This window comes from Ailuropoda melanoleuca, chromosome 4 (genome assembly GCF_002007445.2).
Source record: "Ailuropoda melanoleuca isolate Jingjing chromosome 4, ASM200744v2, whole genome shotgun sequence".
In the NCBI taxonomy this organism is placed as follows: Eukaryota; Metazoa; Chordata; class Mammalia; order Carnivora; family Ursidae; genus Ailuropoda; species Ailuropoda melanoleuca.
In genome coordinates, this window is record NC_048221.1 from 144,620,739 (window position 1) to 144,643,974 (window position 23,236).

The 23,236-nt window shown below is 45.9% G+C and overlaps 2 protein-coding genes and 1 pseudogene across 5 annotated transcripts in view; 2 read left to right on the forward strand and 1 right to left on the reverse strand.

Moving 5' to 3' along the window:
- Positions 1-528: 528 nt before the first annotated feature.
- Positions 529-16,903, reverse strand: ACP1 (acid phosphatase 1). Of its 4 annotated transcripts, none has more exons than XM_011231856.3 (6): positions 16,749-16,902; positions 11,174-11,247; positions 10,812-10,925; positions 3,320-3,381; positions 934-1,039; positions 529-776 (listed from the first exon to the last, which is right to left on the reverse strand). In XM_011231856.3, exons 1-6 carry the CDS (start codon positions 16,789-16,791, stop codon positions 699-701), a joined length of 477 nt encoding a protein of 158 aa, XP_011230158.1. In that variant the 5' UTR covers positions 16,792-16,902; the 3' UTR covers positions 529-698. The 4 variants fall into 4 exon arrangements, 2 of the variants coding, with proteins under 2 accessions (XP_011230158.1, XP_002924895.1); XM_002924849.4 differs by lacking the exon at positions 10,812-10,925 and adding an exon at positions 10,973-11,086; XR_004625137.1 differs by lacking the exon at positions 529-776 and having other exon boundaries at positions 965-1,039; positions 10,812-11,086; positions 16,749-16,903.
- LOC117802072 lies at positions 10,212-10,543 on the forward strand (annotated as a pseudogene).
- A 221-nt stretch (positions 16,904-17,124) lies between the features above and the next one.
- SH3YL1 (SH3 and SYLF domain containing 1) overlaps positions 17,125-23,236 on the forward strand; it is a 38,116-nt gene continuing 32,004 nt past the window's right edge. Inside the window, exons 1-2 of the mRNA XM_019805523.2 lie at positions 17,125-17,284; positions 17,630-17,756. Of these exons, the coding sequence (XP_019661082.1) occupies position 17,756 (1 nt within the window). The 5' untranslated portion in view covers positions 17,125-17,284; positions 17,630-17,755. The remainder of the gene's footprint in view (positions 17,285-17,629; positions 17,757-23,236) is intronic.

Below are 23,236 nucleotides of genomic sequence, written 5' to 3' on the forward strand. Positions count from 1 at the left end.
AGCATCCCAACATAAAAGAACTTTTCCCGACTTTGTAATTATTTTTTCCCACCTAAGCTAATCTATATTTGACATTTGGGTTCTATAGGCATTTAAAAGCAGACACGTTCCTCAAACTGACAATAAGATAAGCCAGCATACAGCGTCCTTTCTGGCTGTAAATTTCCAGAGGGAAAATGGTTCGAATGGAATCAAGCTGACTCCCTTATGCAATAAACTAGCAGGCAGGAAAGGTTCTGCAGACTGACACCTTAACTCTTCCACGTAAACAGTGTGCACTGTGAGCTCCCGTGGACGGGCGGCTGGGGCTGGTGGAGGGGCCCTGGCGAGAAGAGGCCGTACAGACAGCAGAGGACATGGTCCCCATCGGTCGTCCCGAAAACTCAAGGGAGAGGTAGAGCTCAAGTGCCTGAAGGATGCTGGATGCCGTCATGCTCCGGTGCCTGTTCTATTCTGTTTGTTCCACCGTTTTTGTAACTGGGGCAAAGTGGGAGGTTCAACGGGTCTAAGAACACTTCGCATACCCCATAAACTGTCTGGATGAAACATCTTTATTTATTTGTCTGTCAAATACAGTAACTGATTTCCATCTACAATTATGTAAGGTAAGACACAGAGGGTCAACTGAAGAAACAGTTGTGGCCTTACAGCCCAGGCTGCGGGGCCCACCGGGGGCTGCGGGGAGAACAGGCGTGGCGTTAGCGGGCCTTCTCCAGGAAGGCTCTGCAGCACCTCACACACTGCTGGTAGACAGTCTCGAAGTCGGACTCACTCCCCTGAAAGCACAGGGGGAGAAAAAATAACAAAACCTGCATAACAAAACGCCCTCAGGAGAACCTTCCTGTGCTACCGCACGTGGCAGGACATGCACACAGGCTCATCCCCACGGCTGCTACACACCAGCATCGGAACAGAAATGAGAGGTGTACTTACGTAATAGGGGTCTTCAATAATGAGTTGATTTTGTGGATCATAGCTCCCAAGTAGTTCAATTTTAGCTTTGCAGTTTTTAATTTGATTACTTTTTCTATTCAAGTCTCTGTAAAATTGAAACACGAACTTAGTTTTCTGATCTATGGTTTCAAGTTAAACAGGGACATCTGCTAGGGTTTTATGAAATATCCATATCAAAATCCAGCAAGAGTGACCTGATTTAAAAAGGAAACCCAAGCCTCGGCACACCTGTGTGACCCTCCGTGCCACAGGTTTCCGACTCTGGCAAGAGGGTCCCCAACAGCAGCATATTCTCACAAATACTTTACACAAAATACGCATCACACAGTAATTATGTACCCTCCTGTGAAACACACACTGAGACAACCGAATCAAAAAGCTCCTATTTCAGACATTACACAAAGGTGGCAGAATGGAACTCAAAAAGCCACGTGAACCAAGTCCCAAAGGGCTGCCAATCCCACCCCAAAGTGTCCTGACGCAGCACTTCACGCAGCGAGCCTCCCTGTCTAACCGCTTCTCCTGCTCCCGTTCCTCCAGCCTCTGCCTGAGCTGGAAACACAGCCCCTGCTCGCCGCCCCCGCCCCCGCGCTCACATGGCAGCGAGCGAAGCGGCAGGCTCCCCAGCTGCATTCTGACCAGTCCTCCACTGAGCACCTAGGATGAGTCAGACGCAGCGCTGGTGTGGGGGAAAGGCTGGCCAGGCCTCCGAGCAACAGAACGTGTCCCCAGAGCAACCAAGGCCGAAGTGTGGGCTTCACCTGCTCTCCAGAGAGACCCTGCTCTGCACGCCCACCCAGCCTGGAGACCGGGCTAATAAACGGAGTCCCACTCCTGGCAACACCTGTCAGCTACTGTGGAAGTGAGGAAAATGAGAACAAAACAAGCCAACAACTGAAAAACAAAAATAGAAAATGTATGTATTTTAGTGATGTTCCTGATTCATAAAAACAAAAGTGGAGCCGCGCCCCGTATCTGCGCACTCCTACAACGGCAATTAAAAGCAGAAACCGTTTCTATTCATAAAACGCGTGGCACCCTTGTGAATTAGCAGGGTTTCGGTGAAGAATCCCTGCAGCTCTGCTGGGGGCACGTCCCGGCCCTTCTCTGTGCTGGCAGAGTGTGGAGGCTGGCAGGAGGGCTGCGGTCTTGCTTCGCAGCGCTGTAAACCGTAAACCGGCCGCGTGGCAAAGGGGCGCCGGGCCCTGGCCTCACGACCGGAACTTCTTCATCCATTCTCTTGGGTCACTTACTCTGCAACAGCTTCCACATCTGTAGAATACAGTGTGTTCACTTGTTCTCGGCATCATCACACCGCGTCGCCACGCCGCGTCACCACGCCGTCATCACACCGCGTCATCACATTGCGTCATCACATTGCATCACCACGCCGTGTCACCACGTCATCACATTGCACCACCACACCGCATCATCACATTGCGTCATCACACCGCGTCATCACACTGCGTCATCACACTGCATCATCGTGACGGCTAATTTTGTGTTAATACAGGTGGCCCACGCCAGACTGTAGACGTCATGGGTAGGCGGCATCAACAAGTCCTCATCCTTGTTTCCCGGTGCATGGCACCGTGTCAGGCACACAAAAGCTCACTCAAGAAACGCCACGAAGTTCCTTGTTGCTCAAATGCAGGTCCCCATGCAAGGAGACAGGGCACCGCGGGGAGCATGGCTCACGAGAGAGACAGCGGGCTCTGCTTCGCAAAGCCTAGGCTAAAATTCTACACACCGATCGGCTCCATCTGTGAACCGGGGCAGGTAACTTAACTTCTTGTGCCTCTCTGATAAGATGCAGAACAAGGGTTAAGTGCTTTGGCGTGCAGAGCACGTAATACACACCACAGCGTAGTCAGCCAGCGTTACCTAATACCCAGTCTGTCTGGTGTTGTTTTTATATCCATTAAGGCAATCAACATAGTCATAGGGTAAAAAGTTTCCCTTTTTGTCCATCTTCCTCTTGGGGGGCTGGGGGGCAGCAGTCATGGGGGGATAACATGAGAAACAAAACAACAGGACACGGCCCATGAATCGCTACAGCAGTGACAACACTGCTCTCCTGTACAACAAACCCCACCCTCAATGAAACTGCTCACCACCCAGCCGGTCTTCGGGTTATACCCTAACCAGGCTCTCCCCTCCTGAAAGCATCTCTGCATGAACACACCTGGGAGACAATTCTCAGCTCCCCCCTGGTTTCTTACTACTCTAAACAGATAATTCTGTATGTTCTGACCATCACTACCTTTAAAACTTAAAGATAATAAAAAAATCATTTTTGACAACAAACAATTGGCCTATTACTGAACTGAGAGTTGAACGGAAACACCCTTTAAAATATGATTACCTCAGATTGCTTTCATCCATACATAGTATATAATCAAATGTGGCAAAGTCCTCCTTGGTAACCTAAAATTAAATAAGTCAAAAACATAGTGTTTATATTTATAATAATCAAGCCTAGAGGATCCAAAGCAGTCAAAAAAAAAAAATTTGCTGTATTTGAATTTGTTACTCACTTAAATAATTTAGGGTATTTTAAAGTTAAAATAGAGTTAACCTATTTTGTAACATTGTATTGCAAAGAAATTTTACATTATTAAGTTCCTGGGAATAATTCTAATAGTATAATATGTAAACACAAAGTTTATACTCCATCTGCAATTTCTCAGTAACAAAGTATAATTCACTTAACATATTAAAATGTCACATGTTTAACCCCCTTCATTGTTTTACCCTATTTTTCATTCTGCTCTCATTCTGCAAGAACATAACATCCTAGGCCCCAGTGACAAACACCAAACTAAAGAGATGGATGGCTGTCCCTGTGAAGCCTCCCTCCTGTGCAGGGCAGGCAACACGCTGGCAGAGATAAAAACCAGGCAGAGCCAGGTGCAGAGTTTTGGGGCAGAGAGGAAGATAAAATGTTAGGTAGGGTGTTCATGGAAGGAAGAGTCCCTAAGAAGGAAACACACAAGGACCTGGACACATGGCTCTTCTCTCCCCTGAGCACGCACAATCTGAACACAATACAGAAGAGGCCACCCAGTATTTTTACTGATTCTGTCAGTTTTCTGACATCATAATTATCAATATAAGCCCACTAAAATGTAAATGGGAAAATTATTTGATGATTTCTGCCTTTATAAATAATGGCAGACACAGAAAGGAAGGCACATAAATAGGCCACATAATGAAGGTGGGAATAATTTCTAACAATGTAATTTTTCAATAATAACCTTCCCCACTAAAAAAATCATCTAAAATCTAGGAGTGCCAGGAAACTACAAAGAAGATATTCAAACCCTTTTGTTTCAAACAGTGTACTTTTTTTAACTTTTTAATTTAACAGAGTACTGACAATCAGCGTAGCAAAAGAATAATAAATCTGTTCACTACTCTGGTAGACATTCTAACTGGCGGCTCTTAGTATAAACTGCACTAGCTTTAATGTAGCGTGTTCATCAGTACTGAGGACTGCAGTTTGTCAACATTCCCAAGATACTAGCTTTTTCCCCAAAACAGTTTACGAGAAGGTGCTTGGATTCACATTGTTTTTAATCTTAGAATTACTGCAGTTATGGATCGAAGATGGTCTTAGAACTGACAGCCATCTATAAAAACCATATGCAATGTTTAGACATTAAAATGACTGAGCAGGGACGGAAGAGTGGGGAGCGAAGGACTTACGACTGCAACAACACACGGACGCCTGTGGCAAACCACCTCCGTGGCCAGAAGCGAGCAAACGCCCAAAAAACAAGCACTTCTGCAGAGCCGTGCGTGCGCTGCTGTGGGGACATGGCCTGGGGAGGCCTGGGAGAGCAGAACCCCAACGGGAGCCCCCTGGGGTTACACATGGCAGTATTTACCACTGAATACTGAATATTTAATAGCATTACTAAAACAGAAAAATTTTAGGGGCACCTGGGTGGCTCCGTCAGTTAAGCATCTGACTTGATCTCGGCTCTGGTCATGATCTCACAGTTGTGAGTTCGAGCCCCGTGGGGCTCCACACTGGGTGAGGAGGCTACCAAAAAAAAAAACCAACTGAAAAGTTTTAAACCTTTATTGTCTGTTATTATAACATTTTTAAAGATAAAAAAACAGCTATACTTTCTAAATGGGAACAGTCCCTAAGGAGTGGCCCTGTTCTACATTTCTGCATATCTCTGTAATGTCTGCTTGCTGGAGGACAGAAACGTTTCCTCTGAGCCTCTGTATCTGACCTGCAAAATGCCATCTGAGTCGAAGTATATAAAGTGAACCCAGCCTTGCACAAGTATGTAGTTTACAAGGAGTATTTTTACAGCTATTGTAGGTAGCTATGGGTAATCTTTGGTACTGCACCAAAACTCAGTAAGTGGTAGTTTCTTAAAGGTGACTGGCACTATAGGATAGGAAAAACATCCATAAGCTTTTCTTCCTCTGTTCAAGTCCACTGGTCAGTCTGACACTTTTGACCTCATGGACACTTTGAGAATTTGAGGGCAGTGATTCTCAAAGAGGGGGGCAGCTGGCAATGTCTGGAGACATCTTTTTTTTTTTTTTAAGATTTTATTTATTCATTTGACAGAGATAGAGACAGCCAGCGAGAGAGGGAACACAGCAGGGGAGTGGGAGAGGAAGAAGCAGGCTCACAGCAGAGGAGCCTGATGTGGGGCTCGATCCCATAACGCCGGGATCACGCCCTGAGCCGAAGGCAGACACTTAACGTCTGAGCCACCCAGGCGCCCCACGTCTGGAGACATCTTTTATTGCTAGGATGGAGAGGAAAGGGGTGTTCCGGCATCAAGTGGGTAGAGACCAAGAGTGCTGCCAAACACCGTACGGTGCCCAGGATGGCCCCCCAGCAAAGGATCACCCAGACGCAGAGTCAGCAGTGCCAAGGCCAAGCACCCGCTCTAGACGCTGAGTAGCCTGGGCAAAGGACCACTGCTGGAGAAGAGAAGCGCCAAGGACCAGTCAGCAACCTCATAGGCTGAAGAGAAAAACAGCACATAAAGGCAGGCCCAACAGAGACCCCAGGAAGCAGTGAGCCTGACACTTACAAGCTTTCTTCTCAAAGCCTTTGCTAAGTTCTTAAACTACTCAGGGCACAAAGCTAAGAAGCCACAGGGACGCTGCAGCTACTCAGTGAGGGAGCAGCTGCCAAAGAGGAGGAGCCCTGTCCGCTGCACACCAGGGGCTCTCAGGTGGGGGACCCTGGAAGGTTCGGCCCAGGAGGGAGGACCAGTCCAACACAGTCCAAGCCTCACAAAGCCAGGGCCAGCAGGTGAAAAGGATGGAAAATGGAGAAATTTCTGTTCAAACTACAGACAAGTTGAATCTCTGAAAAAAGAATGAAGAGAAGGAAAATATAAAAAGAAAACAACATAGAATTTTTCAAAACTGATGGAAACCATTGAGGTGAAATTCAGGAAGCATACTTTGGCCTATCGTAGTAAAACTGCTGGAAAAAAAAAAAAGAATACAAAAGAAAAACCTAAAGACATCAGAAGAAAATAAGAGCAATTTCAAGATACAGAGACAACTGATTCAGTGAATCCTGCCAAATCATTAAGCAGAAATACTTTCAAAAATCACCAAACTTCTTCAGAGAACAGAGAAAGAGGGGACATTACTGACCGGTTTTATGAGGCTAAACAACCCTGACACGTGGGCTCCAGAGTCTAAAACCCACCCTGATACGTGTGTGACCCTCGGTGTGCATCTGACCCTGAGTGTGCATCTGACCCTGACACTGTGTGTGACCGAGTGTGCATCCCACCCTGACACTGTGTGACCCTGAGTGTGCATCCCACCCTGACACTGTGTGTGACCTTGGGTGTGCATCGAACCCTGACACTGTGTGTGACCCTGAGTGTGCATCCCACCCTGACACTGTGTGTGACCCTGAGTGTGTATCCCACCCTGACACTGTGTGTGACCCTGAGTGTGCATCCCACCCTGACACTGTGTGTGACCCTGAGTGTGCAACCCACCATGACACGGTGTGACCCTGAGTGTGCATCCCACCCTGACACTGTGTGTGACCCTGAGTGTGCATCCCACCCTGACACATGTGTGATCCCAGGTGTGCATCCAACAGAACTGCACACAAGCGTTCCCCAAAAGAAACACAAATATTCACCAAGGCCCTCCGCCCAAAGGAGAACCAGCCCACCTGTCCATCCAGAGTAGAACAGATACAACAGCAGCAGCACGACTGTAACAACGTATCAGAGTGAGTGCTACAACAGAGGCCATGGAGAGTCTCACAGAGAAAAGCTGACAGAAAGAGCACACACTGTAGGATTCCAAGGCCATAAAGTTAAAAAGGTAGAAAGAATCTGAGTAGTGACCTCTGGAGTGGAGGGAGCAGCACTGGTCCCAAGTACCCACTGACAACCTGTCAGCTGTCAAAGGGCTGCTGAAAAGAAGAACAAGTGTATAACAAAGCACGTATCTCCACAGAACTAACTGGATGTGCAATCACACACCCAAAAAACACGAAGCACCCTAAACATATTTTATTTATTAAACCCACGTTGAAAGTATTAGGAAAATCAAAATTTTAAGAAATAGAATAGTTCTCTTACACATTCTGACAACTGCTAAAGAGAAAGCCTATATGGGCGCCTGGGTGGCTCAGTCAGTTAAGCGTCTGCCTTTGGCTCAGGTCATGATCCCAGGGTCCTGGGATCCAGGCCTGAGTGGGGCTCCTTGCTCAGCGGGGACCCTGCTTCTCCCTCTCCCTCTGCTTGTGCTCTCTNAAAAAAAAAAAAAAAATTTTAAAAAAAAAAAAAAAAAAACCCTGTAAACAATCACAAGATGCTAAAAGGTAACAAAGATCTAAAGATACTAATTTATAAAATACATCTTGTCAATGTTTTGAAATAAAAAAATCATTGAGAAATTTTTCTTTAAAGGAACAGGGAAAACAGAAAAGGGAAAGAAACAGACTGTGTGGGAATATTACTTCTAAAACCAACACTTACAATTGATCTTTAAAAATTACAAGTTTCTAGTTTTTAAGATTTAAGATTTTAAATATTAAAATACTTCATTTTTACCCAAATTACATACTTGTGTACAAAAAATAATCCGATCTTAAAAACAGAAAACATGAAAGTGTGACTGCTTGAAATCATGAATGACTACTCAGAATAAATCCGCATTCTCTGAAACACAGAAAGTAGAAAAGGACAAGGTGTGCAAATCTTGGAGATGAGGACATGTGACCTAAAAAATGTGTACTATTCTGTCCAATGAGAATTCGATGTAAGAACAGGTCAGTCCTAAGGCAGTTAACTTAAATAGTTAGCTGTTAACATACAGAGTCAACTGACAGCCAGAAATGAGAAATTCAGATTCCAGGGTAAATTTATCTAAGCCAAAATAACGTGTATTACTAGCTTCTGAGACATCACTAACGCATCAGAAGTGTTTCTGTGGCACTTTTGTGAACTTTCTGGCTCACACCTGTGTATGTTTTTATTAAAACGAACAAATAAGCCCATGGTCAAATCCCAGTTCTACCACTTTGAAGCTGGATGACCTTTGATAAGTTATGTATTTTCTCTCCAGAACTCAGTTTCTCCGTGTGCAAAACAGATTTGCCAACTACTCCCTTCCCTAACAAGGTAACAGAGAGAACAAAAATCAAGATGATCAAAAATAAAAACGCAATGCTGTATGGCAAAGCAATCTGAAAAGCTTTCAGTAAAGACATGGTTTAAGATAATAATGATTAGAGTCTTTGTCCAGTCTTATACAAAGTTCTTGTTCAAACACTAACACTAAATTGTAGCTCTCACACTGCCAGCCGTACTTCTAAATACATAATATATCTGACAACTCATTTTCAAAACATCTGGCAGCTTCTCATTTTAAAGGCCTCAAAAGCTCATCACTAGACATAGCCTGTTGTTTCTGATGCCAATCCACAGCCTTACTTGGCCTACAGAGCCTGCATATTTTGTTAGGTTGGATACAAAAAAACTTAGAAGATTTAGCCAGATTTTAATTTTTTTTTTAATTTTTTAAAGATTTATTTTAGAGGGAAAGTGAGTGAGAGAAGGGGCAGAGGGAGAGAAAGAGGGAGAGCAGACTTCTGCTGAGTGGGGAGCCTGATATAGGGCTCAATCTCATGCCCTTAAGATCATGACCTGAGTCTAAATCAAGAGTTGGACGCTTAACTGACTGAGCCACCCAGGCGCCCCAGGCCAGAAGTTTTAAACATTCAACTGAGTCTCCAAAAATAATGATACTGATAAAAGTAACTTTCCCTGCATAACAACATACGAAACATTTTGCATCAGAAACTAAGCACATTTCTTTAGCAGCTAGCCCCTGGGGTTCTAGAAGGTGCCAGAGGGCGCAACTGCAGCATGCTCCTTTTTAAAGTTTTTTTCTTTTTAAGATTTTTTTATTTATTTGACAGAGAGAGACACAGCGAGAGAGGGAACACAAGCAGGGGGGAGTAGGAGAGGGAGAAGCAGGCTTCCCGCCAAGCAGGGAGCCCGATGCGGGGCTTGATCCCAGGACCCCGGGATCATGACCTGAGCTGAAGGCAGACACTTAATGACTGAGCCACCCAGGCGCCCCTGCAGCATGCTCCTAGTAATGGAACTCTACGTGCCTGCCCTTGAGCTTCAATGTCTCACTGAGGCTGTGGTGGAACCCTCACGCTCTCCCCGGTGCTAATGCATGACTCTTAGAACTGTGTGGCCCACTGAGCTGCTTGCCAGTTCCAGGCAGCTACTTAAGTTAAAATGTAAACTTCAGTTCCTCCGTCACACTGGCCGTATTTCAAATGTACAATAGCCATTAGTGGCTTCCACACTGAACGGAGCAGATACAGTGCACCTGCCTTATCCCAGATGTTCTACTGCTCAGGACTCCAGAATCCAAACCCAGAAGTCCAACTGCTGGGATGCAGGCTATGCACCCATAATAGTATTGGTGCTACCCTATATTTCTAAGACACTTCACAGTTGAAAATACATTTTTGTAGACATTATAGAACTTTATTCTAGCAACAAACTTGTAACGTAAGCAGGCTAGTTACCAGGGCTTAAATGTTTCAATCACACAGATAGAAATGAAAAAGGAGATTATAACTCAGGTCTCCAGGTCCGAGGCAAGGCTCACACCAGGATCACTTATGTGATTATAAATGCATTTTAGCCTTTCTCTTTCCTCCATCTTGGAGCCTATAGAGGCCTGCTGGGAAGAGGACTCCTAAAACGCCAAATATGTCTGGAAGGCTGTGGTCCAAGGCCATTTTTGCTGGCTATAGGCGGGGTCTCCAGAACCAGAGGGAGCACACGGCTCTTCTTAAAATCGAAGGTGTTTATGTTTGAGATGAAACTGAATTCCATTTAGGCAAGAGATGTGCTTATGTGTACAAAGCAAAGGACACCACAATGACTCCTCGTGGCAAACCGAACAAACCAGAGTAATCTGGGGAAAAGGAACTCGAGCTCATGGAGACAGTGGCATGGTTCGTGCCAAACCACGAAGCAACCTCCCTGCTAAAGCTGTTGGCCACAGAGTCCGTGTGATGCTGTACCCCTCAAGGATTTAAACTTAATGAAAAGTAAATAAATAAAGGTGTAGACTTGTTCTCTTGTAGTTTTGTTAAATTAATTAAAAATAAATGCATTTTAATAAGTAAATTCCAAGATTATGGCCACCTTTCAGAACTGTGGAACCAGCAGTGAAACAAAATGGGTACGCTGTGGCTATGTAAGCGGACCCAGAGTAAACACCCATTAGCACGTCAGTGTGGCTAAGCTCACAACTTCTCAGGTTAGGGGACTCCAGTATTAGAAATTAAATGAGATCTCTTCTACCTGTCTTGCTTTATGGGCTGTGTTAATGCCATGATTTCTGAGGCAGCTCAGAGCTCTTGGATCTGGTGACCGGCCCACGTTCCAGTCAGACACAGCGCCGCTGTCAGTGACCCACTGCAACACAGAACACATATATACGCCTTCAAGTCCCAGCACAGTACCTGCCGGGCAGTGTGACTCATAGGGACACCATGCTTCTTCATGCAGCTCTGCCCTCGATAATCAGGGGGGTTTCCTATTTCATACGTGGATGTCGCTGCACTGTCTATCCTCCACTGCAGGAGAAAAAAAGAATTTTTTTCACAATTTCCTGCTGCAAAGGCAGTCAGGTTGGCCTCTTTAAGACAGAGAATGGTACTTACATGATCTGAAAGCTTTTGATCTGTTACAAGTTTTCTGAAAACTGCTTCTGCAATGGGTGACCGACAGATGTTACCTTAAAGAGAAGGGAAGGCAGAGAGTGGGCGTCAGGTTTGATGCTGGGGCAAATGCTGAATTCCAGCGACCACTTCACCACAGACACACAGCAACAGCACTTCCCTAGGGCAAGTGAGGCCGGCATCCTACCAGTGCATGCACAGTAGGACCTCTGGAGAACAGCTGACCAAACCCAAGCTCAATGATGTGACACCAGCTGTCCAAGTACTCAAAGTACAAATAACCAAGACGTGGGAAAATCAATTACAACTGAAATCCCTGTCTTTCAGGCTGCTATCAGTAACCCAGAAGTAACTCACAAAATCAATGAAGTGGGTTGCAACGAGCCTATTTTAAAATGAAATACAACAGGATTAAAAAAATGTATTTTCAAGTATATTGCACATAAGGATGAATACTGTTTTCATAAAATACACAAATACATTTCAGCCTAACAGTAGTTCGACACAAACTTTCAGGGAGCAGTCTGTTGGGATTCGGTCAGCTGAATTAAGGGTGCTGCCCTCCAGGTCACCAAGTCTGCCCAGAACTTCCAACACTGGCTGCAAGTTCAGGGATTCCCCAGGGGCCACCCACACTTCAGAGCAGCTGGCTACAGATCCAGGAGTCCCTACACGTTCACACGTTCAATAATTCTCTAGAAGAACATGTAAAACTCAGGAAATGCCAGACTTAGGATTACAGTTTTATCATAACAAAAAGATTCAAAGCAGAAAGAGCCAAAGTTAGAAAGCATAGGGCAGATTCTGGAAGAGTCTTGAACCTAAAGCTTTCTGGTCCTCAGACACACGTCACCCTCTTGTCATCCATGTGAGACAATACTCAGGGTATTGCCAATCCAGGACGCTCCCCAGAGCTCCAATGCCAAGGGTTCACTGAGTTTCATGAAGTAGGCATGAGTGATGGAATTATGGGCCTGCAGCTGAACTAACTGTCCAGCCACCCCCCCCACCGCCGGCGCCAATATGTGCCTCAGAGACCCCACCCTGACTCACCCTACATGCACGAACTCTGTAAAGACCTCCTAGAATAACAAAACATGCCCACTACCCTAAGAAATTATGCTAAAAGCAAAACAAGATAATAAGAAAATTACTTACAGTAAAAAAAAGGAAGATTGGAATTGATCTCTTAGGAAGAGGACTTTACTGGGCATTTAAATTAGGGGGTTGTATGAATAAGAGAGCAATGAACGTGTGCTGGTGGGTCTGGGTTACAGGAACCGTAACTGTGTGCAGGATATGGACTTAGTGGGTCCAGTGGGAAGGGAATGTTCAACAAACATATTCTCCATGTCTGTGACACAGGAGCCCAGCACTCTGCAAGGGCCTGAAGAGAAAGACCCTTCCCACAAGTTAGGAAAACAACTGCAGGGCTGGAGAGCCTGGAATTCAAGGTGGAGACTCTGCCTACAGAGGCCAACACTAGGAATAGACGGGAGCTAAGTTAAGAAGACACGGGTCACTCTTTACCCACATTAGAATCTTTGTGTTTGTGATAAATACGTAGAACTGTATCTTCTGAAGTGTTGTGAAACACAATGAATGCTCTGTTACACAAAACCAACACTGACTTTACTACAATATTCTTCACTGTCCACATTAGTCTCAGGCCTTATAATGTATTTATAAAGTACTTTTTTCCCCAGAGATTGTGGTTTCCACAGCAGTGAAGTCTAACAACCACTCAACCATGAAAGGGACAGGAATTAATCCCCAATGTCTTCTATAAGCTAGTTTGTGTTGTAAAGTTTCTTCTTACCACATTCTGAATTTTTGTTTAGTTTTTAAAACAAGTATTATCATCCCCACTATGTTAATTACTGAAAGGCTCCAATAGATGTGTAATTGTTTTATCTGTCCCCACACACTCTGGAAATACTGTCATCTGCAACCACTCTATTAAAGACAACTGTTATTATTTTAAAACTCTAGAATAGACACTTACAATCTCACATCTAAAGACATAATAAAAAGACTAGTCTCATCCCTTAACAAATAATTAACTGCAAAATAACAGCTTAGCTTCCCCACAAGACAAAAACTAGGATTATTTACTGCCTTAAAGTCAAGGCATATTCATCCACACTTAACTTTTTCCCAGATAGTTATACTTACAGCAGGATGTATGTATAAGTACAGATGGGAAAAAAAATTACTACTACAAAAATTAGAAGTCATACTACTTATAAAATTAGCAGAATCCTGCTTCCTTTTAACTTGCTCTCTTGATTTCAAAAGTTGGTATCACCAAATTAACGCATTATTTAAAAATGGAGCTCATAGTAAAACAAAGTACTTCAGGGACCCCCTTTGGAAAAGTTCTAAAACTTAAAATGTCATCTTCATATTTCTTCAGAAAAAAGCTCAATCTGTGAAGTCTCAAGTTTGTTTTTTTTTCCAAATTAGGGGGCATAATATGCCCTCTTACTCAATATCTGTAATTCAAGGGCCGAGACTCACAAAAGGAAGAAATGAAATTCTCCAAGGGTAGGGGCGGTGTCTCTTACCTTGGACTGCACGCCCCACCAGGTGCAGCACATATGAAGTATCAATAAATAATAATTAATGGTAGGAGAGAGGTGACCTGACCCCACTACCAGTTATCATTCCCAACCATGCTGGCTTCCACAGAGGCACCAATGCCTTCAACAGAGCAGTATATCTCTACAGCACAAAACACGCAACACATTTAATAATCTTGCCAAAATAAGGAGTGCAGTTCTTTCCTGCCATTAGCCTTACCAATGGAAAACATCTGACACTCCTCTCTACACTTCAGTCTGAAAAGAGCCCATATAAATGCTCTGAAGGAATGATTTTTTTACATTTCAAAAATATACCGTTCCTACTGCTCTATGTATATACAGGCTATTCATCGACTCCTCAAACCTGCCCAGAACTTGACCACTTAGCAGCCCCACCAGTGATGCTCTCTCTGACCCAGCACATGCTCCTCTGCACCCCCTGGCCTCACCCCTGCGGCCTCGCCCTTGCCCAGTCTAATCTCAACACAGCAGCCCAACACTTCTTTCTAAATGTCCCACCTCTGCTCAATGGCTTCATCCTCCAGTGGCTTAATTCCTTCAGAGTAAGCCCATGCCCTTACATGGCCTCATCAGACATGTCCTCTGTAGGCCCTAAAACAGCATCTGAAAACTATGACCCACTGCTCACACCCTTTGTGTACAGCCCACAGAACCAAAAATAACGTTTACCGTTTTAATAGTTGGAAAAACTCAAAAGAAGAAGAATATCTTGTGACATGAGAAAATCACACGGAATTCAAACTGCAGTGTCCATAAATAAAGTTATACTGGGACACAGTCAAGCGTTATTGTTTATGTATTGTCTAGGCCTGCTTTTCCAAAGCACCAAATATTTACTTTCTGGCTCTTTACATAAGGAGTTCACAGACTCCTGCCCCAGAGCGCTCATTTTTATGTAAGGAATTAACTTTCCTATACATCCAGAATAGTTCTAGTTACGTATTTCTGGTGACATTGAGAAAACAGTCATTCAAATTACCTTCCAGTTCAGGTACAGATGAAGGTCTGGCTGAAAAAGGCTACTGGGTCTCTAGGCCAGGCCACAGTAGTTTCCCTGCCAATATGAATAGGACGAGCACTCTCATTTCAAAACTGTTCACCCACTTTCTTTTGAGGCCCGACACTTTTCCAAAGACCCAAGGCTTGCTTTCTCAACTCTCAAGTCTTTGCCCAAACATCACCTTATAGATAAGGCCATCCCTGACTGCTCTGCATAAAGGTGCATTCCACTCCCACCCCCTTCCCCATTCTACAGTTCTTAACACATCACCAACTTATTAAGTAACCAAGTACTGGGTTGTTGGTGACAGAGAGTGAGCTCTGCAGAGGCAGGGACTTTTGTCTGTTTTGCTCACTACCACACCCTATCACTCAGAGTGCCTAGTAATGTAGCAGTTGCTTAAGAAAAAAATTTTGTGGAAGATAAATATACACAGGTATACATCCCTTGTGAATAACCACCATGGTGCATTATGTCAGCATAATCGACAACAACAAGTAAAAGAAACAAGGCAATGGAATCCTGTTAGATGCCCAACATGAAATGAACTACCCTTGAATCAATTTTTTGATTCCATAAGTCAGCCTTCATGGACAGCTTAAAAACCAAATGATGCTACCAAAGTGAAACACGGTGGCCCTTTTACTTTTCCCCTCACAAAAATTCAATTCTGCAAATACCTAGTTATCGTCACATATTGTCTGTCTTAAAGCTGGAAATACAGAAAAATAAGCTGCAGTTAATGCCCTCAAGAGGGCTAAACCTAGGTGTGATCCCAAGAGGCTATCAAGTAATTATAATAAAATTCATGTAATGAAAGCCATCTATAAAGGATTATATGTAAACTACCTCCACTTAGAGGATCTGGGAAAAGCAAAGAAGAGAATATTTGGACCTAACCTTACAGAAAGTCTTTCCAGGGAAAACGCACTACGGCTGCCCAGAAACAACCACACAAAGGTGCAGTAAGCACCTGAACTGCTGGGAGACAGCAAATCACAAGGTATGGGCAGGAAAAGGTAATGCAGATGAAGCAGAAACACATGGGCAGACTTCCATCCTCTTCTTGAAGGGGGCAGCATAGAAAGGAGGGGAAACTTTAGTCCATAGGGAATGCAGACTCATCAGAAGATTTTAAATAACTGGACTATTGATGATTTAGGCTTTCCTCTCTTGGAGGTTAAGGAGATAGAGTGCAAACACTGAGAGCATATAACCCTGTGGTGCCATTGCAAAGGAAGAATGCCGACAACTAAAGGGAAAGTGAAATCTAATTTGGAACACTGGTCCATGAGTCTGGTTACATAGACACCTGGAGAATCGGCTTTCCCTGGTTCGGCTTTTATAGGTAAGAAATCCAGAATCCTTGCACTCCATCTGCCTTTAGCTTGCATCCATTTGTAAGCAGAGGACAAGAAAATGAGCCAGCAAACCAGGGTTGTAACGGGTCTGGGGGCATCAGGAAACCCCTAAGACAGTATATCAGTCCAGAAGCCTTGGGTCTACTCAATGAAAGAGTAACAGGGACGCTAGGCGGATGCAATGCAAAGGACCCTGGCTTGCAGTGTCGGTGCCGCAGGTGAGGACGGCTACGTGAGCAGACTGAGGTGACAGGTAATCCGGCTTGTACAAGACTGCGCAGGTGAGAGGCTACCCGACCTGGACCGGACCAAGCAGGGTAAGAGGGGACCCCGCTTGCAGAACGGGCAGGTAAGAGAGAACCTCGCTTGGAGAGTGGACTGGGCTGATGAGGGAACCCAGCTTGGAAAGCAGCCCAGCAGGTGCGCGGCGCGGAGGAAGAGCCCAGGGCTCTCCATCCCACCATCCGGTTTCCCCGTCCCCGGTCTCCTCCCGATCACCGTTTCTGGCCCAGCGGCGCAGCCCAAAACGCACGAGACCCAACCCGACCGTTCGGAAAAGTCAGAGTGGGGCTAGATCAGCGTTGTCTCACCCAGACACACGAACAGCACAGACTTCGGCACCTGCTCAGCCATCTTCCCGCGCGCACACTCAGGCGCCCACTGAGCGCGTCGGAACCTTTCCTGCGCGACGCAACCTTTCCTGCGCGACGCATGCGCACATCGAGCGTCCCTCCCCGCGCGCCTGCGCAGTACAGCATCAGCCCCTCCCCGGAGCGAGGGCCCGGGCCTTGCGACTGCGCAGTACTGAGGCGAGGGCCGCAGTCCTCCGGAGGACGGAAGGGGCGCCACGGGGGCGGGGGAGGTGTGGGGGTGGGGCAAAGGGTCAGGAGGCGGAGGAGGGGCCTCGGGGAGCGGGAGGAGCTTCGAGGAGAGGGGCGGAATGGGGGCGGGGCCGTGAGTCACCCGGAAAGGGGAGGGTCTCAGTGGGGGCTGGACTCAGGTCACCTGAGGGCGGGGGAGGACTCCCGGAGCACGGGGCGGGGGTGCGTGGGACTACTGACCGATACCCGAGGGGCGGGGTCCTGACCGGGTGCCGGGGGTTAGGCCTCTCCCTCCTGGGGTTCAGGTGAACGTCCCCCCCAGACCTGGCCGCGTGGCCCAAACGCGAGGCGGGCGATCAGGGGGTGAGCGGAGTCCGCACGGGACCAGGGGGCACCTCTCTGGACCCCGAGACCCCTGCCTCGCCCTGCCGCCCACAACCGTCCGTTCTGGGACAGGGCAGTCGGCTAGGTTATCCCAATTCGAAGATGGGCTGCTTTAGAAGCCGCCACGGGACTGACGAGGTCGAGAGCAGACCTTTCTTGGTTGTCACCCCGAGTGCTGTGTTGTTTTTGTCCAGAGAATATGTATAACGTAGGTGCTTTGTACCAGACAAAAGCGGGGTGTTTACCTGCTCCCTTACCTGTCTCAGGTGTGCGCCTCGCCCGGGCCCCTCCCTGCCCTGCGAGGCGGGGCTAAGCGGAGAGCGCCCTTCCTGTTCCTGGCTGGGTGTCCGCAGCTCGAGGGGCGCCGCAGAGGACCAGGCTCGGGGGTCACAAGTGAGTAGAGGTGTCGGTCACGCCACTGAGCCTCACTTAGAATCGGGGTCACTTCCACCCTTTTCCCCTTTAAAAAGTTTTGCTGGAGAGGGTAAATCCTTGGCGAAGGAGGGCGAGAAACGAGGGTGTCTTTGGGATTTGCTGTTACGCATCTATTAACAGGTCGCCCCGCAAACTGTCAAAGATTAACCAGCTCTCTGGACTCGACCACGGTCGTTTCCGTTCACAGAACAGCTCTTCCCAGCCTTTAACAATTGTAATTCATTTTATGTTATTCGTAATTATCTAATGTTTGAAAACCCACTTACTAGTTACTGTCTTTTCCTTTCCACTTTGTTCCAATAAATGACACTAGAGCTATGTCACGGTGGTGTGGGTGTGCTGTGCGCTTGACTTGTGGGGGCAGGAAGCCGGGAAGATGCAGGCTGGGGGTTCCCCTGAAGTGTGCCAAGCCCTCCACGCACTCACGTGGCCATCCCTAGGACCAGCCAGGCGGTTTGGGGAACCACTTGGAGTAAAGAGATCACTGAGAAGGAAAGCGCTGGGTGGGGTGGCTTCTCTGGCCCTGGGAGTGCAGGACGCCTGTGGATCTCGTGGCTGCGGTGGATTTTCCCTATTGAAACAAGTTATGAAAGGGCTGTGCACTGGCGGGTGACCACAAGGAGGGATGTACGTGCTGGCCAGAAATGTATCCTTTTCACTTCAACAAATGTTTCCATGTTATCACTGCTGCTGCCAGGGTTGAGTTGGGAAGAATGAGACAGACAAGGCCCCCTGCCCCCAGGGAGTCAGAATCTGACGGGCCCAGAAAGTTCTACCAGTAGGAGAAAAGGTTTTCAGGTTTTCCTCTGCTTACAGAGCATGCCTCTCCTGCGTTCTTGCTCTCAGGAATGTTTTTATTGAGATGTGGGAGATGCCTAATTAATAATAAGTTAGAAGATCTGTATACATGCACTCCAGAGAAATCACAGGTCTCCCAGGAGCCTTCACTTCCTTGTGTGGGCCTGCTCTTGGAATGCCTGTGCAGTGCCTGACTGCTGAGGTGTTTGCAAATTACTATGTTGGAGGTTAGAATAATCAACATCAGTTATAACTTCCATCCTGTTCATCCTGTTTAATTTAAGGAGAATTGGCTGTTTGGTTTGCTAATGTTCCATTCAAACAAAGTTCCTGTAAAATGAGAAAATACTAACCTTTATCTTTTGTAAGATTAAAAGATAATAATAACAAGTCTTTGCTCATCAAGAGTGATTTGATGCTTTTATTCCACTTACGAAGTAGGATGTGGCACTTCAGATGGAAAGCTGGTATGGGTCAGAGGGCAATCTGGCTGGCTGTGTCGCTGGACTGACTGCTGGTCACCTGTTGCCTTGTTTGCAACTGTGTCGTGATAAGACATAATCCTATGAAATTTCAAACCTAAGCATGCTGAATTTTCTGTTTTCTTTGGGAAGAGCCCATCTGTTACACCAAGTGATCCGACTAGAGTGGCATGTGTAGTCCCTGTAAGCCAGGATCACTCTTCAGTTTAAGAAAAGATAAAGTGAGTGTAAATCAAGGGGCTCCTTATGCTGGAAGCTAAGTTCTCACCACTCACTACTCTGTCCCCCATCTGCAGCCTGGTCAGGGGGAGGAGGAAAGAAGCACAGGGCACACCAGTATCTGGGGTTCAAATGGCCAATCTGGTTTAACATTTGGGCTATGAAGGCTGCTGATGTGACCAGAGAGACCGGTTTTGATTTCTGAAACTGATAAGTCCTGTCCGCTTCAGTCAAAGGATGTAGTTAAACCAAGGTCACAGAAAGGTAAGAATCCACTTAAGAAACAATGTCCATAGTTGTCGGACAGTGGCGTTCAAGGTGGTAATGTTCTAATAAAGCTTCTGAGCTAAGGGCAATATGTCTAAGCCTTTAAAAAATTAAATAGATGTATGAAGTTTCTTCTACTTTGACTAAGATTTAATCTATTTATTCTATGTATTTCCTTAGCAGCATTCTAGTTCCTTTGATTTGGGTTAGGGTTTTATCAATTCAGTGAATTAACCTTTATTTCATGTAAGTTATAAGGCTTAATAGTTTGGTTAATATCTAATTAATGGACATTTGGAAAACTGTTTCTAAACTTCTAAACTTTTCCTGTACGTACCTCTCTCAGAGTAGAGCGTCCACTGAGGAAAATATTATCGTGGGTGCTTGTTGATATGAAGGAAAGTTTGGGAAGTCCTGGCCCTGCGTAATGGGGTGGGGGGTGCTTAGCTAGGGTCAGTTTCTCCCCGCAGGTGGCAAGTTTGCCAAAGTGACCCAGCCCCTAGTTTATTGCCCATATGTAAATTATTTCCACAGCTTAAGCTTCTTTCAAGCTTTTGAGGTTTCCAAAGTAAAAATTTTCTTCCCAGTATTTTAGAAACTCTTAATTTACAATAAAATTGTCTCAGTATGGACATTTTCAAATGTTTTAATCATTTTTTGAGAAAGTTTTAAGCTAAGTTTCCTAGCTTGAGGTTTGGCAGCCACTCACTCTCAAGAGGAAACTCAAATATTCTTAGAGAATTTGCTTTGCCTTGGGATTCAAGACTCAAGACTTTTATGAATGTTCAGATGCTAACCATGATTTAAAATTTAAAAGGCTTCTTTAGTAATGACCTGTATCTTCATAACTTCTGACCAGACCATGCTGTCTACATCCCTTACGGCACAGGAGAGGAAAAGTGGGTGAGCCATGATTTGATGCTGAGGACGGGAACTGACACTTATGTCTAAATTGTTATTATTTGTTGGCTCTGACAGAGAAATTCACTATACATAACTATGACCAGGCGATATGATTTTATCAGAAATTTAATAAAATCTGTGCTATTAAAACAAAGTAAACAGAGTCTTGTATAGTTGAGCTGAACACGAAGGCATCCTGACCGTGACCAGGACTTAGAGACCGCACTTTGTGGTGCGCTGGAGGCTATGTCTGAATCCCAAGTCCAATAGCCCCCTTCCCGTGTTTATAAAAAAGGCTGCGACCTTTCCCCACAGCAGGATGTTTGCAATAGCAGCTCTCAACTGTGGAATTTGCTTATTTGACTGGTTCGATTCTGCTTGCTTGATAGGGTTCACAGCAGAAAGTCTTCTGGGGGTAAGATTTATGTACTATTTACTAAGTTTTAGTTGCATGTGTTAGAAAATCTGATCCAAATTGGCTTTAGCAGAAAGGGAAAATGTGCTGGGCCAAGTGACTGGACAGTCCTGAGCTGCTGTGGCTTCAGCTGTTGCCTAGTCCTGGGCTCCAGCAGGGCCAGCAGAGCCCAGCTTCTCTCTGCAGCTCTTGCCCAGTGCCCTTCTGCGTGGCTTTGCTCTCAGGCTCTCCCCTTGTGTGGACAAAATCTTGTAGCAAGTCCAAACGGAAGTGCTTGGGAGAGAGGAGTTCTGGCAGTTCCACACAAGCGCTTGGTGAGCCGCTGATAGGTCTGCTTTGGTTTGAAGCTCTGCTGTGGCATGAGATTTGTTCCTATTTGCACCCTTGGGTCACCTGCTCCATTCTAGGGGTAGCATCAATGAAAGGTGCAAACTGTGCTGGTTCTGAACTAAGATAGGTGTTCAGGAGGAGAAGGAACACATTTCTGCCACAGTTTGCTAATCCAATTCGGTAAGTTGTATTGAGCTTCTAGACATACGAACAAGGCACTGCAGGGCACAGAGATCAGCAAAACGTCCTGCTTGTGCCCTGCAAGGGTTGTAGTCTAGTGGTGCAAAAAGAAAAAGTTGGGAACACAAAGGAAGTAGGAAGAAAAGACACTTGGATGGGTGTGAGCCTGAAATCACAAACTCAAGTGCCAAAAATATGAAAATGTATCATGAACCCTAGTTTTCTATCAACTTTGTCTGTTTTCATTCTCCCTGGAGGCAGTCATGTTTCAGGGCGATGCCAGGTCTGGGCTGGCACTGCCCACTTAGATTTGCTTTTGGTCTTCAGTGCCTACTAGTCCAGGAGCTTCTGCTAAGCGGCCCCTTGCTGCATTCACAAGGCTCCGACAGTCCAGGCTGATCCTCCTGCGGGCAGCACTGCTGGCCCTCTCGTGCCTCCTGGGCTGACAGGAACTTCGTGGGGTGAGCCATGCTGGCACTGGGCGTGCACGGGGCTGCAGCACTGGTCTCATGGCAGTCAGACCTCCTTGGGTTTCCTTCCCTTTTCATCCTCCCTTTCTTTAGAGGACCTGGAAAGGACTGCTTTAGGGCGTTGCACCATCAACTTGTCCCTTGCTTCCCTCTGGCTCTCGTCTCTCATAAGGTCTGGGAAATATAGCATCTGAGAGGCAGAGAAATTTTCTATTACTCAGTACATTTTCTTCTAAATCCATTGGATTTTGTATGTAAATGGACTCTGTCTAGTCCTCACAGGGATTTGACCTCTAATTCCCAAAAGCCACACAAATATGCATTTAACACATGTATTGGGCACTTAACTATATGTCATTATGGTATGTGCTGGCAATATTACAGTTAATAAAATAAAATAGTCGATGTACTTACCATGATGGTGTTGACCTTGTTATGAAGGAGATGTACAAGGAAGACTGAGATAGATAGGTAGGTAGGTAGGTAGGTAGATATGGTGGATACAGACGGATAGATGTAATTGATTGACAGATATGATAGATACAGATGCAGACAGATATATATGGTTAACAGTAAGGATATAGGCTATATGGAGAAGACTACATATGATGGGAAAATTTTGAGGGATGCAAGCAATGGGGTAATGTTATTTTAGCTATTACTTAAATGGAACATTTCTATGGAGAAATGACCATAGGGGTTCAAGACTAGGAACAGAGAAACCAGTCAGGAGGCTTTGAATAGACACCACCCAAACTGATCATCTTTGGGCCAGGCTGGTGGTGGGGAGGAGGAAAACAATGGGGTCTGGGGGACAAGAGGACCCTGGTAGGAAACCAAAAAGGAGGACTGGCCTCTGCCTCTTCATGCTGTCCTGCAGGTGGGTCAAGGCAGTGCTAGCAGCCTTGGTGGATTCTGGGTCCTTGTGAGAACCCTGAAACCAGACCAGGGGGCAGGTTTGTTCCTGAGCTCCTCAGGTCATTGACTGGTTTGTGCAAAGCCACAGTGGAGAAGCCCCGCTCTGCTGCCCCAGGAAGGGACAGGCCATGAAGCTGCAGGAGACAGGAGGCCACCTTGCTGACCTACCCCGTAAGCCTGCTCAGACAGCATGCCCATGAGGTCAGCCCTGGCAACAGTTCAGTGATCCGAAGGGGCGTGCGCAATGGCTTCACTCAGAAGCAGCATTTTAAATTGGTCTTGAAGAATGAGCTGCATTTCAAGAGGGCAGAGGTCGGCAATGTTTTTTCTTACAGGGCCAGATGGTACATATATTAGCCTTTGGGGGTATATGTAGACACTTAAACAACCAGACAGAAAACAACGACCACAGTTTTTTTAGTGGATAAAAACTGAAATATAACTGAGAACTTTTTA